Source organism: Vespa velutina, chromosome 23 (assembly GCF_912470025.1).
Source record: "Vespa velutina chromosome 23, iVesVel2.1, whole genome shotgun sequence".
Lineage (NCBI taxonomy): Eukaryota > Metazoa > Arthropoda > Insecta > Hymenoptera > Vespidae > Vespa > Vespa velutina.
This window is the reverse complement of record NC_062210.1, coordinates 3211926-3225008: the sequence shown is the minus strand read 5'-3', so window position 1 is coordinate 3225008 and position 13083 is coordinate 3211926. Positions and strand designations below refer to the sequence as shown.

The window sequence follows — 13083 nt, the reverse complement described above, 5'->3', positions numbered from 1 at the left end:
AAATGTATAATATAAAAAAAAAGAAAAAAAAATGATTATAGTTTATAATAATTTTAAATATATATGATTATTTTTTAAAAGAGCCAAGATGCTGATTTATCAAAATATCATGTTACAATGTCACTTATCAAAATAGGCTGAATTCTCCAGTCGTTTGTTATTCTTCTTATCACTCCAAATGGTCGTTAAACTTCACAAATCGATATTTACTAAAATTATTACTTTAAAATTATTTAAAAATCACTATACAATTGCAAGAGAATACAAAAGCATGACGTTAAAATATACATTTATTTTTATCATTAATTGATTATAAACAAATCATACTTACAAAGACATTAATCTAGAAACACTCATTCATGACACTCATCCTTCAATAGTGTAGGTTTAAAAATGCAAAATAATGTCAGAATTTATTAAAGTGAAATTTTTCGTTCAATAAACTTATACATACCTGTGCACACTCAGATATTATTATTGATTATTTCATTTTTCCGTGCCTATTGACCATTCTCACAAACGAAACATACAATCTCAGTTCTCATAGGAACTGAATGATCAAATGTAACAATAATTCAAAATTCTATTTCACAGAATGTGTGATTTTTTTATTTACATTAATATTCACGCTCCTCTCCTCCATTTTTCACCATTACTAAACTTAGTCATTTCTCGACCACTTACGCCACATGTACCAATACCTACTCTTCCATTTACATTCTCTGGTGTTGCAAATATGCTTTTCTTTATTACACCCTTCTTTGACGACTAATAATAAATCAAATATTAATTACCCAATTTATTTGTATATTTATAAAAAGAAATATTTTTGTTCTATTTCTTACCTTATTCGTAAAAGCTAACCATTTATTTTTTTCCATTTCACGTTCTTCTTCAAGTTCCTTGAATCGTTGTAGCTTTCTTTGTTTTTTTTTCTTAAGATACTCTCTTTGCTTATTTGGATCAGCTCCTGCAATAGCAGCTGCTTGCATTTTTCTGTAAAGTAATAAATTCATCATTGAACGCAATACAATCATAATATTATTATATACGGTAAAATTTTTAATTTAGCAAATTTTTAATTTTATAATGTCTTAATACATAGTCAATATGCATACGCAACGAAGCACTATGTGCTCTCTTATTAATTTACTTGCATGAACAAAGTTTATAATATAAACAATAAAAAGTACATATAAGAATCTGAAAATATTTTATTATAAAAAAATAAAAAGTACACGTAATAGTAAATATGTAGTTCCACGTTTGCGACTGCTGTTCCTAATACATCTGTAACAATACTTATACTTTATTAGGGATCAAAATAAAATAAAGAAAAAATTTGTTGTAGAAATAGTCTATCGTATCCCGTTACCTTTTCCTGGAATCCACAGAAGTACACAGACAGCGGGACACCAAGGGATCAAATGAACAATAATTGGATTTCAGATGGAAGCACACCATACAGTAGAGTTATTATCGTGGCCAATTGGGAATTCAATTACGAAGAAAAAAAATGATGGATTAGTAACAGCTTTACGATCTAACAATTATCCCTTCATGTTCCACAAATATCAAATAGTGTTTATTAATATAAATGTAGGAATATGAACTGAAATTTGATAATAAATAGTTTCTTTCTATATAACTTACTTTGATTTCTGATCTGCCCAATCCGATGCTGGCCTTTTAGCTATTGATTTGAGTTGACTAAGCATCGTAACATCAGTATTTTTGTACTCATTGAAAGTTATGTTCACGACTCCGTCTTCACTTATTGCATCTATCGTTGCCTCGTAATACCTACAAGTAAAATAAAGAAATTCAATGAAATAAATTGTAAATGATACATAATACAGTTCATGTAGAATTTGGTCATTCAAAACTCACTTGCCATCCTCGCTCCATGGGGCCATGCATTGATCGCCCACTTTCCATTTATTGGCTAACACTGCAAGCAAAATAGGATCTTTAGCATCCATGCCATTGGCTTGCCTTTTTTCCTGTTGTTGTGATTTAATTAAATCATGTGTCAGCTCTATTACTTCCTCGAGATCGATTTTTAATTTTAAAAGTTCTTCATTGGTTGGGTCTGTCGTAAGAGCTGCTTCTACCTATAATATAAAAAAGATAAAACGTAATTTTCGTTTAGAAAATTTATAAAAACGATGAAAAACACATCAAAGGCAAGATGTTGTTGATAAAATAATGTCAGTATGCTGTTAAAGAAAAATTCGAAAGGTTATTACCTGTTGAAGTTGCAATTTGTAATTCTGTAAATCGTCCATGGTATGGCCGAAATAAATAATAAATTATTGAAGATATAAAATAACAATTTTTCTTGTATTTTTAGAGACAGTACTTATCACGAACTGTTAAAACATAAATTACGGTACACTACAATGGTCGTGAACGACTAACGCAGAGCCCGTAAGGTGGCGTGTTCGTCGTTCAAAATGATGCTCACTCATATCAATAAACATATAAACACAATCGAAACATAAATTATATTAAATATTATGTCCATTCTTTTTTATTTTTATTTATTCGAAATAGATAATCACTTTGTGTCCCATTTTGTCAGATAATCATAAATAATAAATCTCTTCTTACCGTGAGCGTTATTGACATTTAAAATTTGAATAAAAAAATATATTTGTATTTGTAAATATTCGATGAACAAAATAGATACAGGTGATTTTATTTAAAAACGAAAAATAAAAAAAAAGTATACAAATTTATTAACCAAGATTTTAATCGTTTAAGTACTAGATATAGTTGTGTTAATACGTCTCACATTTTTTTCGTTGAATAAAAACTTCGATCAATTTTTTGATTAAACGCCCTAGTGACCTTCTTATTTTATTTTCTAACATTTTCCCGCGTATTTTCAAGGTTAATTGGTTTACATTATTCACACTTGTGTGAGTAAAATCTATATAATACCATGGTCGATGTATTGTCGTATACAATACAACAGTTCTTCTATTGAAGATATTGAAAGCTGTAATTAATAAGTGTACAACTATAATAATAGTTCTTTCTTCTTTATCAGGTGATCTGTAATTAAAAGCACAAAAGGAATACAATTTGGAGGCTTCATATCCAGTAAAGTCATTTCATAAGTTCATTTCTGAAATACCATTTCAATATCTAAACTTTCAGTTCATCTATTATTTTTTTAATTTATAGAATATGTATGAATATAACCCAGAAAATCAAATAAGCCCAGAGATACATCAATGGTTTGCCTTAGTTGACAAAGACAGAAGCGGTAGAATTACAGCAACTGAATTACAAGCTGCATTAGCAAATGGAAAAGGTGGAACCTTTTCTGAATCAGTTTGTAAACTGATGATCAGTGAGTAAATATATAGTATATATTTAAAGCATATTAGGATAATTGATATGGTAATTATCATTATTTGTAATTTCTTATTTCTATGTTTTAGATATGTTTGGTCAAAAAAAAGATGGTACTATAGATATAGTAGAATTTCAAGAGGTATATAAATATATAAATCATTGGATTCATTTCTTACGTGATATCGATCTTGACAATTCTGGAACTATACAGGAAAACGAATTAAATGTAGTATTAACTAAAATGGGTTATACAGTTAGCCCTACATTTGTAGAATTTCTTATAAAGAAATGCGATCCTGGTAATTGTCAAAGTATGAGTGTCGATCAATTTATCATGTTTTGTATCCAATTAGACAAATTTACAGGTAAAAGAATTCATATATCACCATATTGATACAAATATAAATTTATATGATGCTATTAATTATTATTTTAGTTATAAAATCGTTATTTTATCATTAAGTTATCATTGTCTTACAGGAGCATTCAGAAATAGAGATACGGATAAAAAAGGAGTCATTACTGTTGGATTTGAAGATTTCTTGACAATAGCTGTCGATTGTAGCTTATACTAAATATATCAATAATTATAATTGATACAAATTGTCGATTGGCTATTATATGCAAAAAGTAATGCTTCACGCTGACTATGTTTATAATTAAATTAAAATTGTTATTAAAGTATTAAAAATTTAGGAAAATTGATAATATTAAAATTAAGCAAATACTATCTATTCAATAAGAAATATTATAATAACGATTTTAAATTTAAATGAATTTTATATTTTAATAATAAGTTTAATAAGTTGTATCCATGTGCAAACAGGAATATACTTGTCACTGTTCAACAATACACATAATATTCCTTTTTAATAATATATGCTTCTTATATTATATTAACCTCTATGTTAAAGAGAAATGTAATACAGACAAATGTAATAAAAAATATCTACAACACATTAATTCTAAATTCATATTCTATACGATCAGCATCTAGATCCATATTGTTTCCTAACAGTGCCACCTATAGAAGATATTTTCACATTTATATTTTATTTTAGGATGTACCATCTTAAGTACTTTACATTTTGGCTAAATTCATAAGAAGATTTATACAAGTACATTATGATGCATTAGTAATTTAGATTTTATTAAGTGTGTAATATTAATGTTTTATTTGAAATTTTATTAAATGTGGTGTTTTGTTGAAAAGATCCCTAATCATGCGTCAAATTACAATTTTATTGATATTTTAAGCAATGGAATTTTCACACGAAACAACTTTTATACATAAATCGTTATTTAATTTGTGCATATTATATATAATAACTAAAACATGTACCTCTCTATTAATTAATTTTCAAACTAGTACCTCAAATGACAATATAAAATTTTATATGTAATATAGAAATATTCACTTGCATAAAATGGAGATAGATATCACATGACAATTTCATCATTTATATATGATAAATTTATGTAAATAAGTTTTAATATTATATTCAGTAAATAAGTGTAATATAAGATTCTCTGTTTAGGTATTCTGAAGATCCAATTAAATATGAATCAGATCTACAAAAACATATATCCATGTCAATATGGACAAAACAAGCTCGAAAAAGAATACAGGAATATGCTAGACTCTGGAGGGCTAGACATATCTTAGATGCTATTTCTTTTATAAATGAATTATTTGTTGATAGTTCAGAAGTTGAAATATTGAGTCTTGTCAATGTAATCGCAAGAAGATTAAAATTTTTAGGTGTACCAGATTCTTCAGAAAACAAGCAAAATGGTAATTCATTTTTATTTACATCTATTTAAAAAATAAAAAATAAAAGACTATAAAATAAAAGACTATAAAATAAAGAAAATTACTTTAAACATGATAATTTTTTCTTATAGACATTTCTGATAATGAGAAAAAATTATTTTTATTAAATCAAGGACACAGTGGTATTTATCATTGTTGCACATTTTGTTCAAGTGGTGGAAAAAAAGATGTTGTTTGTGCCTGTGGAGGAAGAATGCCAGGTAAAAATCGATGTGTACATTTATTTATACATTTCTTAAATTTGCCCTGTTCTAATAATGATGAGATAAATGATTTAATGAAAGGTGGGTATCATGGATGTGGACATGGACATGTTGGTCACCCTGGTTCTAATCATTGGTCTTGTTGTGGATCGCTCTTACGCGACGGACGTTGTTTAATAACTCGACGACATAAATACCAGTTTTTACTTTAATACTTACTGTGTATCCTGTCTATGTCTGTCTGAAAATATTAGCTACAAATACTTATAATAGATAATATCATTGCATAAATTACTATGTATGTTTCATGTAAATATACAAATAAATATTATTTTCATTGTAAATCCATATTTTTACATATATATATATATATAGTTGTTATTCATAACAAATGGTCATTATTAAAAATGTAGTCACTGCATAACTGTACCTCAAATGACTATAATTAATGATGATAGATCATATATCTTATCATCACATTGTTTATGTCACATGACAATTTATCATATATTTTCTTATTTTATTATGTATATAAATATCAAACATTTGTTTATGACATAAGGAATATATGATTATTTAACATACCATTGATCAATAAAATGTTCTTGCTCATTATAAATATCATTTGAAAATATATCTTCGTTGTAATGTATAAGCAGAGAATTCAAAAGAATTTTTGCTTTTTCAAGCATTGTTGTTATATATGCAGCAGCTCTCCTTCCAGCCCCAACAGCATTTTCACTAGCATGACCTCTATGTTCAGTACTCCACATACACTCTTTACAACATATCTATAAATATAATATTATATTAATATTTAAAGTATTCAATAATATTTGTAATTTAATATAAATACATTCTCTTTTTGTATATAATAAAATATTATATAAAACCTGTTGACATGCATTGCAATAGTATCGCAATGCATTTGAGGGATGTATTTGACAAAGTATAGTACGACGTATTCTGGTTGCTTCCCAGAGAGGTTTTACTATATGTTTGCCTTGTTTCGCTTCCACATTTGTTTTTTCTTCATGTTCATTACCACAATCAGAACAAAAGTTGCGCAAACATACACAACATTGTACAATTGCCTTTAATTGTCATAAAGAAGAATTAATTTTACATGTTAAATATCTACATATATCATTATCAGTAGGAAGCATGCTTACTATTACTTCATCTGAACAAGTATCGCAAAGTATCCTATGAGCCAATTTACGACGCATAACATCCATAACGAGCCTATGTTGTAATGGATAATGTGGAGGTGGAATTATAAAACATGTATTTGACAGACAAAAATGACATAAAGGACATCTTTCATAAATATTACACATTGAATTAATATTATCATTGTTTTGTATCTTATTTGTATCAATATTATTAACTGTAAAATAAATTATAAAGTATAATTCCTATGGATTATGCAAATTATCATTTGCATTTGTAGATTATATATAATGAGATTATGAAAAATGAATTCATCTTACTTTTTTCAATTAAGTCAAAGACACAAGGAGAACACATGGCATGTAAACAAGGAAGAAGTCTAGGTTCTTGCATCTTTTTACCACATCTTGAACATAAGAAATCTTTATTTTCATGAATATTGTGAATAATTTTCATTTTATCCTCTTTACATTCATCACTTAAATTCCCGTTATCCGACAATGTATAGGATAGCAAATTAATTCTTTGTTCCATACTCCACCTTAATCCATTTCTTAAAATATAGTCATTGTTAATTTTATAACACGAGGAGTGTTCATATTTTTATTTATTTATAATCATAGTAAATAAGACAGATTATGTACCTATCTATATATCATGGATTAACAATATATAATTTAAATTTATATTATTACCTTGTATTAACGTTTACGTATTTTGGTTCAATTGTAACAATAGATTGATTATTTCTATTTTTTTTCTTCCTGGTAAAAGAAATGACGTTCCCATTATTATTATTATTGTTATTATTATTATTATGTTTATTATTTTCGCTTTCGTTTTCAATTGTTTTTCCATGACCGAAGCAACTCTTTTCAAATTGATTTTTAACTGAACAATTCACGAATTCCATTGATTTAGGTAACTATTTAATCAATAGAATTTATCAACTTTTTATTACATTGCTATTTAATAATTGCTAAATCTGATACGTTACTTTACGGTAGTAGGAATGTCTTACAGACTACTTCCCAACTTCAGCAGAACGTATCTGGTTAAAAATAACATTTAAGTAGACCGCGGTATTTCGCGAGCGATAGAAAATAACGGCTGCTATGTGTGGATATTTATATTCTATAAAATAAATATATAGGAAACAATTTCATATTTTTTATCACATAATAATTATATATTAAAGATTAATTATTTATGTGTATACATATATATATATATATATATATACACATATACACACTATAAAAATAATAATACTACAAAAAAAGAAATAAATCACTGCTAATCTAACATGACTTATTTATCTGATATAAAATTTGCATCAATAAAATTTTTTTGCCACGCACTGTGAATAATAAATTTTATTCAATATTCATATACGTGTAAAAATAAGATCGATGATGTAAATATCGAAGAGTAAATAGTACATACAAATGGTTTACAGATTAGAAGTAAATACTATATATAAATATTAATTTAAATATATTTTGTCAAGGCCGTTATTGTGTAATTTATAAAAACTGTCAAAGTGTTTTGATCATTCTGTAACATTAAGTATATCTGTAAATAATTGGTAATATCTACCAAGAAATATATGACAAGAAGTTCTTTTTTTTTTTTTAAAGTATAACAAATATATGAATACTGCATTAATCCATAATAATAAATAAATGATTGAAGTGCAATAAAAAGATATCATTATACTTTTATATTCAAACATTATCTACTTTGTTCGGTCCTTTTTACAAGTTTTGGTTTTAAAGATTGTTAATTTTCTTATTATTGTAAGGTACTTAGTGTAGATTACAGCCCCATAACTGACTAGTACTTTATGTTTGGCCAAATTTACACACATGTGCGTTAATTATTTCAGCATGATTTTGTGAATGCAATACTGAAACATAAGAATATAGAATGCCAGGATATATTATTTTAGACATGTAAATATTAATTTATAAAAGAGTCATTTAAATATTAATTAATTACCTTAAATCTTCATTTAATGTTTTTACTTTCACAAACCATTACGAGCTTTACCATTTCTCATGTGACTATTATTTCTTGCCTTACAATGTTCAAATAAGACATCGTATGAATCAGCATCTGAATCTGATAATACCATTTTAGTATGTGGAGGAACTGTCAAATAAATTTTAATTTATTACAACAATTGTACATTTTATTAACATATAAAGTTAATATTAAAATGCAAACATTACCATCATCTTCAGGTTCTGGTTGAAGAAGAGAATAACGAGCAGGCTTTTTTTTCGGACGCAATATTCTTCTCTTACTAGTACATATTCTCTGACATAAGCAGATAAGTCCCCAAATAAGTCCAACCCAACAAACAACCAAGGATAATAGTGCTATTAACACATATAAAATACTCCAATCTGAAAGATACAATCGTAATATTATCGATGAATTAAATTGTATCAATTTATAAAAAACATTAACATACCACAATTTGATTCTCCATTACCAAAATATTTTTGTATTAAATTCTGCATCCAAAATGCTTCACACATACACTGTCGTGTTTCCTGATCACACACTCCATGACCTTATCCAAAAAATATTTGTATTATCTTTCTGATTATACTAATATTATCATAGTTATATTATATCCATAGCAACATGAAAAATATTTCTGTTACCTGAACAATTATTTTGACACAATGCAGTATCTATATTTGCTACTGATAGTTGTAATAAACCAGAATCTTGTTCGAGTTTTTGTTTTAATCTTTTAACCACATCTGGACCAGACATCGTTTCTTTGCCGCCTCTTTTTTCTACATAAAATATTAGCACAGCTTTCCCTGTACGTGGTTCAGCTCTTAAGTTCCGTACTATAATGGACGCTTCATCTCGCAATAGCATTTGCAATTTTACAACCAGAGAATTTTTTTGAGATTCCGTTAATACATTAGCACCTATATTTAATGTCAATTCCACCAAATGCAGCAATTGAGGATCTGTAAATTCATTAATATGTTATTAATTAGTAGACTTATGCATTTTCCCTTAATATTGTTTTTTTTTTTTTTTTCTTTTTTTTTTAATTCAGTTATTTACCTGATTTTACAATTACTGATACAGTATCTTCATTGCTTAATCCTTGTTCATCTGTTACTTTAAGTTTGAAAAGATATCGACCAGGCACTACATCTGTTAACTATCATAAATCAAAGAATTATCATTTATGTGCAATATTAATTTTGCAATGTTATTCTATTATAAAAATATAAATTATTACCATTAATACTGGTGATTTATCTGTTCCTTCGACTATAGTGCCTACTGCAAGACTAGACGGTTCTCTCGTCCATAACCATTGTCCAATACGTAAATCGTCAGAAGATTGGGAACCATTAAGGATCAAGGCAACGATAGGAGCTATTATAATTTGATCACCACCAGCATTTGCTTTAGGTGCTGCATTTTTATCTTTGAAAAAACAAACCATTTTAGATTAATATTATTTTAATATAAATTAATCATAGAATCTAGAATTCAATTTATATTTAATATGAAAATGGAATACATACTTTGTGTCACTTTGACACTTACTGTGTCAGAATCTTTATTTCCATTGTCATCAATCACTGTTAGCTTAAATAGATAATCTCCCTTAGTTAATTTTGTTACATTTGTAATAGATTCATTTACTGCAGAAAAATCAACTATACTGGGACCACTGTATGAGCAATATAGTTATAGGAAACATTAGCAAAGACATATAGAATACAAGATATATTTAATATATAATATAATAATTATACCTCATTTGTTTCCAATGGTATGAAACTATTTTTATATCATCTTTGCTTTTTCTACCATCTAATACCGTTCGTGTCTCTGGCAATGCAATAGTTATATCCTCTCCAGCATTAGCTACAAAATAATAATTATAAAAATTATTATTAAATGAAATGAGTTAATATTATATCGCTAACTAACCTGTTGGTGGTTTATTTGTTGGAGGCTTTACGAAAACATGAATTTCGGCCGAAGAAGACTGGCCAGAATAATCTGTTACTTTAAGTACAAAAGTATACATTCCTTCTACCAAGTTTGATAGATGTAAATAGGGGGTTCTTGTAAATTGCATGTCCACGGCTTTGTTTTGATCGGATGGACTTTTTGTCCATTCCCAGGTTGCTATTCCTCTATCATCTGTACTTAAGTTTCCATTAAGTATCAATGTATTTTGAGGTAAATAAATTATAACATCTTGTCCTGCATTCGCACTTGGCGGATAATCGATTACTTTTAAAACTGTTATATTAGCTTTTGTAGAATTTGTGACATGATCGGAGTCTTCAACTGTTAGCTTAAAGGTATAATTTCCAGCGATAAGATTATCCAGTTGTAAGGTGGGAGTATCAACTAAATTAGGCTGATATCCAATAGGACCTTGTTGCAATTCCCAATGATAAGAAATTATGTGATCATCATCTTTACTCGTTGATCCATCTAATACGGCTCCCGTATTTGGCAATTTTACAACTTGCGAGGCAGGTGAAATTATGGCAATTGGTGCTTGATTTATTCTTTTGGCTAATTTTTAAAAGTTTACAATTAGAAATATTTCAATATAAGAAATTTTGTAGTTTAAAAAAATATATAAATGATAGAATAACTTACGTGGTAAAACACTGACATTTGCATAGGCTTCTCCATAAGCATTTGGATTACTTACAGCTACTTTAAATCTGTATAAGCCTTCTGATAAATTACTCAACTTAACAGTTATACGATTTTGATCAGTCATTATTCCTGTATGGCCTTCTGGTTGACTAAGTAAACTCCAAGCGTAATTATAATGTTCATTGCCTTGTTCGGCAGGTATTGTGTATGCTGATAACGTTACTTCATTCTCTGGCAAGCGTACTTCTTTAGAAACTGCAGATACTAACAACTGTATTAAGGTAGGCTTCACAGTTGTAGTTGTACCTTTTAAAATTTCACCATTTATTTGAGGAGTAACACTAAGTTCTGCAGTTTCTATGTCATCTACCACCACACAAGTACCTGCAATTCGAAATACATTGTTGATGTAGAATAATTCTTAAAATTAATCAAATATGTACTTATATAGAAAAAAAAAATTATATGCTATATATACCGGCGATATTCCTTTTGAATCCAAAACTGCATTGACAAATACCAACGTCATCTTTTTCCTCATGTCTAATACATACTTCATTAGATGCACACTCAGTTGGATCTATACAACTAACACTATACGTTTCAAATACAACATGACTATCGTCAATGTTGTCCATTAATAAGGGCCTATATGAATTTTACAAATATTTTAGGAGTTTGATAAAGAATTTCTTAGAGAAAAATTATCTAAAATATTTACCCAGTTTCATCGTTTACTTGATTCAATAGGTCGCTCCATATTTCATTATCTTTTATCGGTTTGACTAAAACCATACTAGGTGCATTCTCATTTGGTAATTCAGGTCTATATAATGGCATGCACATTTTCGAATTACTACATTTCACATGATAACACGTGCTATTATGCATCAGAGCTACATTACATCGTAATTTATTGCAACAAGTAGCGACGCAATGTTTCATATTTGTTACATGAGACCATGGCGTGAAAATACTTTGAGATAGATTTCCACGAGGCAAATATTTTGTAAATACATGTGGATATAAGCTAGGGCATATTATTTGCCATTTTCTATCCCAATCAGAAAAATCTCCAATGCAAGTTCCAAATAAGAATAAATATAGTCCAAGGTAATAAATACTAAACATTTTTAGCTGCAATTAATAAAAAGAAAGATTTAATCAAAATCGGTTATCGACTTTGGATATTAATTAATTTTGACGACGAAGAAAATCAATATATTTTTCTTTATTTACCTTATTATTCCTTTCTGAAGAATGATAAATATTTCACTGTAAAATAAAGTTCTCTCTTAGATGTTTTTATATATCATATATATCATTTACACATAAACTGCATTTACAAACTGTCGACGATTCGTCCCTGTGTCGTTATTTTAAAATAATTCACAGCTATACATGATGAAGGCTTATCATATATTAGTAGCATGTTATTATCACGACCAGCAGCTAATCAACTATAAGGGTAATTATCATACTTCCTGGTAAGCCAAAGAAAGGAAATTTAATAATAACTGATAAAATATTACATTATTAAACTATTCACAACATTGGCTTCAACTTTGTCGATTAATTATTTGAATTTTTTTGACTTACATAGAAATCAAAAGCTTTGTCCAAGAGATAACACTATTTAATTTCGTTTATATTCTCTTTGACACCTGCATCACTTGCATACACCATTGCGCATGAATTTCTGATTAAATGTAGATGTCGACACTGATGAATCAACAATCAAACTGATAACAAGCCTGAAAATATATAACATAACAAAATAAAAACAGAAAATATACGTATAGATTTTATATAAATATATACATATATGTCATAAAT

The 13083-nt window shown here is 27.7% G+C and overlaps 5 protein-coding genes across 11 annotated transcripts; 2 read left to right on the top strand and 3 right to left on the bottom strand.

Moving 5' to 3' along the window:
• Window positions 1-272: 272 nt before the first annotated feature.
• LOC124956649 (survival of motor neuron-related-splicing factor 30) lies at window positions 273-2443 on the bottom strand. Of its 2 annotated transcripts, XM_047512769.1 has the most exons (6): window positions 2250-2443; window positions 1891-2114; window positions 1654-1803; window positions 1376-1381; window positions 846-996; window positions 273-768 (listed from the first exon to the last, which is right to left on the bottom strand). In XM_047512769.1, exons 1-6 carry the CDS (start codon window positions 2286-2288, stop codon window positions 625-627), a joined length of 714 nt encoding a protein of 237 aa, XP_047368725.1. In that variant the 5' UTR covers window positions 2289-2443; the 3' UTR covers window positions 273-624. The 2 variants fall into 2 exon arrangements, with proteins under 2 accessions (XP_047368725.1, XP_047368726.1); XM_047512770.1 differs by lacking the exon at window positions 1376-1381 and having other exon boundaries at window positions 2250-2434.
• A 304-nt stretch (window positions 2444-2747) lies between these two features.
• Window positions 2748-3989, top strand: LOC124956650 (peflin). Its single transcript, XM_047512771.1, has 5 exons — window positions 2748-2924; window positions 3056-3108; window positions 3193-3361; window positions 3453-3731; window positions 3847-3989. The coding sequence occupies exons 3-5, from the start codon at window positions 3196-3198 to the stop codon at window positions 3939-3941; spliced, it is 540 nt and encodes a 179-aa protein (XP_047368727.1). The 5' UTR covers window positions 2748-2924; window positions 3056-3108; window positions 3193-3195; the 3' UTR covers window positions 3942-3989.
• Window positions 3990-4401: 412 nt separating this feature from the next.
• LOC124956651 lies at window positions 4402-5747 on the top strand. Of its 3 annotated transcripts, none has more exons than XM_047512774.1 (4): window positions 4402-4484; window positions 4905-5161; window positions 5272-5400; window positions 5485-5747. In XM_047512774.1, the coding sequence occupies exons 2-4, from the start codon at window positions 4957-4959 to the stop codon at window positions 5613-5615; spliced, it is 465 nt and encodes a 154-aa protein (XP_047368730.1). In that variant the 5' UTR covers window positions 4402-4484; window positions 4905-4956; the 3' UTR covers window positions 5616-5747. The 3 variants fall into 3 exon arrangements, with proteins under 3 accessions (XP_047368730.1, XP_047368729.1, XP_047368728.1); XM_047512773.1 differs by having other exon boundaries at window positions 4430-4521; XM_047512772.1 differs by having other exon boundaries at window positions 4441-4589.
• LOC124956647 (E3 ubiquitin-protein ligase TRIM33-like) lies at window positions 4770-7900 on the bottom strand. Of its 2 annotated transcripts, none has more exons than XM_047512749.1 (5): window positions 7272-7900; window positions 6897-7117; window positions 6576-6793; window positions 6297-6497; window positions 4770-6194 (listed from the first exon to the last, which is right to left on the bottom strand). In XM_047512749.1, exons 1-5 carry the CDS (start codon window positions 7487-7489, stop codon window positions 5976-5978), a joined length of 1077 nt encoding a protein of 358 aa, XP_047368705.1. In that variant the 5' UTR covers window positions 7490-7900; the 3' UTR covers window positions 4770-5975. The 2 variants fall into 2 exon arrangements, with proteins under 2 accessions (XP_047368705.1, XP_047368704.1); XM_047512748.1 differs by having other exon boundaries at window positions 5250-6194; window positions 6897-7129.
• Window positions 7901-8047: 147 nt separating this feature from the next.
• LOC124956641 (dyslexia-associated protein KIAA0319) lies at window positions 8048-12998 on the bottom strand. 3 transcript variants are annotated; one of them, XM_047512718.1, is made up of 16 exons: window positions 12847-12998; window positions 12594-12731; window positions 12487-12522; window positions 11969-12384; window positions 11726-11895; window positions 11245-11631; window positions 10558-11157; window positions 10380-10491; window positions 10146-10294; window positions 9854-10044; window positions 9673-9772; window positions 9252-9572; window positions 9056-9157; window positions 8811-8987; window positions 8578-8730; window positions 8048-8485 (listed from the first exon to the last, which is right to left on the bottom strand). In XM_047512718.1, the coding sequence occupies exons 4-15, from the start codon at window positions 12376-12378 to the stop codon at window positions 8606-8608; spliced, it is 2844 nt and encodes a 947-aa protein (XP_047368674.1). In that variant the 5' UTR covers window positions 12379-12384; window positions 12487-12522; window positions 12594-12731; window positions 12847-12998; the 3' UTR covers window positions 8048-8485; window positions 8578-8605. The 3 variants fall into 3 exon arrangements, with proteins under 3 accessions (XP_047368674.1, XP_047368671.1, XP_047368675.1); XM_047512715.1 differs by having other exon boundaries at window positions 12487-12731; XM_047512719.1 differs by lacking the exon at window positions 12594-12731 and having other exon boundaries at window positions 12847-12972.
• Window positions 12999-13083: the final 85 nt, after the last annotated feature.

Excerpts from the sequence above, each read along its gene's own strand:
- LOC124956649 (XM_047512769.1), bottom strand. The coding sequence starts at position 2,288 with ATGGACGATTTACAGAATTACAAATTGCAACTTCAACAG. Across the intron at positions 2,115-2,249 it reads ACAAATTGCAACTTCAACAG|GTAGAAGCAGCTCTTACGAC; the intron begins GTAATAACCTTT and ends TTTATATTATAG. Across the intron at positions 769-845 it reads GGTTAGCTTTTACGAATAAG|TCGTCAAAGAAGGGTGTAAT; the intron begins GTAAGAAATAGA and ends ATTTATTATTAG.
- LOC124956650 (XM_047512771.1), top strand. The coding sequence starts at position 3,196 with ATGTATGAATATAACCCAGAAAATCAAATAAGCCCAGAGATACATCAA. Across the intron at positions 3,362-3,452 it reads AGTTTGTAAACTGATGATCA|ATATGTTTGGTCAAAAAAAA; the intron begins GTGAGTAAATAT and ends TCTATGTTTTAG. Across the intron at positions 3,732-3,846 it reads CCAATTAGACAAATTTACAG|GAGCATTCAGAAATAGAGAT; the intron begins GTAAAAGAATTC and ends ATTGTCTTACAG.
- LOC124956651 (XM_047512774.1), top strand. The coding sequence starts at position 4,957 with ATGTCAATATGGACAAAACAAGCTCGAAAAAGAATACAGGAATATGCT. Across the intron at positions 5,162-5,271 it reads TTCAGAAAACAAGCAAAATG|ACATTTCTGATAATGAGAAA; the intron begins GTAATTCATTTT and ends TTTTTCTTATAG. Across the intron at positions 5,401-5,484 it reads CTGTGGAGGAAGAATGCCAG|GTGGGTATCATGGATGTGGA; the intron begins GTAAAAATCGAT and ends ATTTAATGAAAG.
- LOC124956647 (XM_047512748.1), bottom strand. The coding sequence starts at position 7,489 with ATGGAATTCGTGAATTGTTCAGTTAAAAATCAATTTGAAAAGAGTTGC. Across the intron at positions 6,794-6,896 it reads CTTTGACTTAATTGAAAAAA|TTAATAATATTGATACAAAT; the intron begins GTAAGATGAATT and ends TTTATTTTACAG. Across the intron at positions 6,195-6,296 it reads ATTGCAATGCATGTCAACAG|ATATGTTGTAAAGAGTGTAT; the intron begins GTTTTATATAAT and ends TTATATTTATAG.
- LOC124956641 (XM_047512715.1), bottom strand. The coding sequence starts at position 12,378 with ATGTTTAGTATTTATTACCTTGGACTATATTTATTCTTATTTGGAACT. Across the intron at positions 10,492-10,557 it reads AACAAATAAACCACCAACAG|CTAATGCTGGAGAGGATATA; the intron begins GTTAGTTAGCGA and ends ATTATTTTGTAG. Across the intron at positions 10,295-10,379 it reads TACCATTGGAAACAAATGAG|TGGTCCCAGTATAGTTGATT; the intron begins GTATAATTATTA and ends TTGCTCATACAG.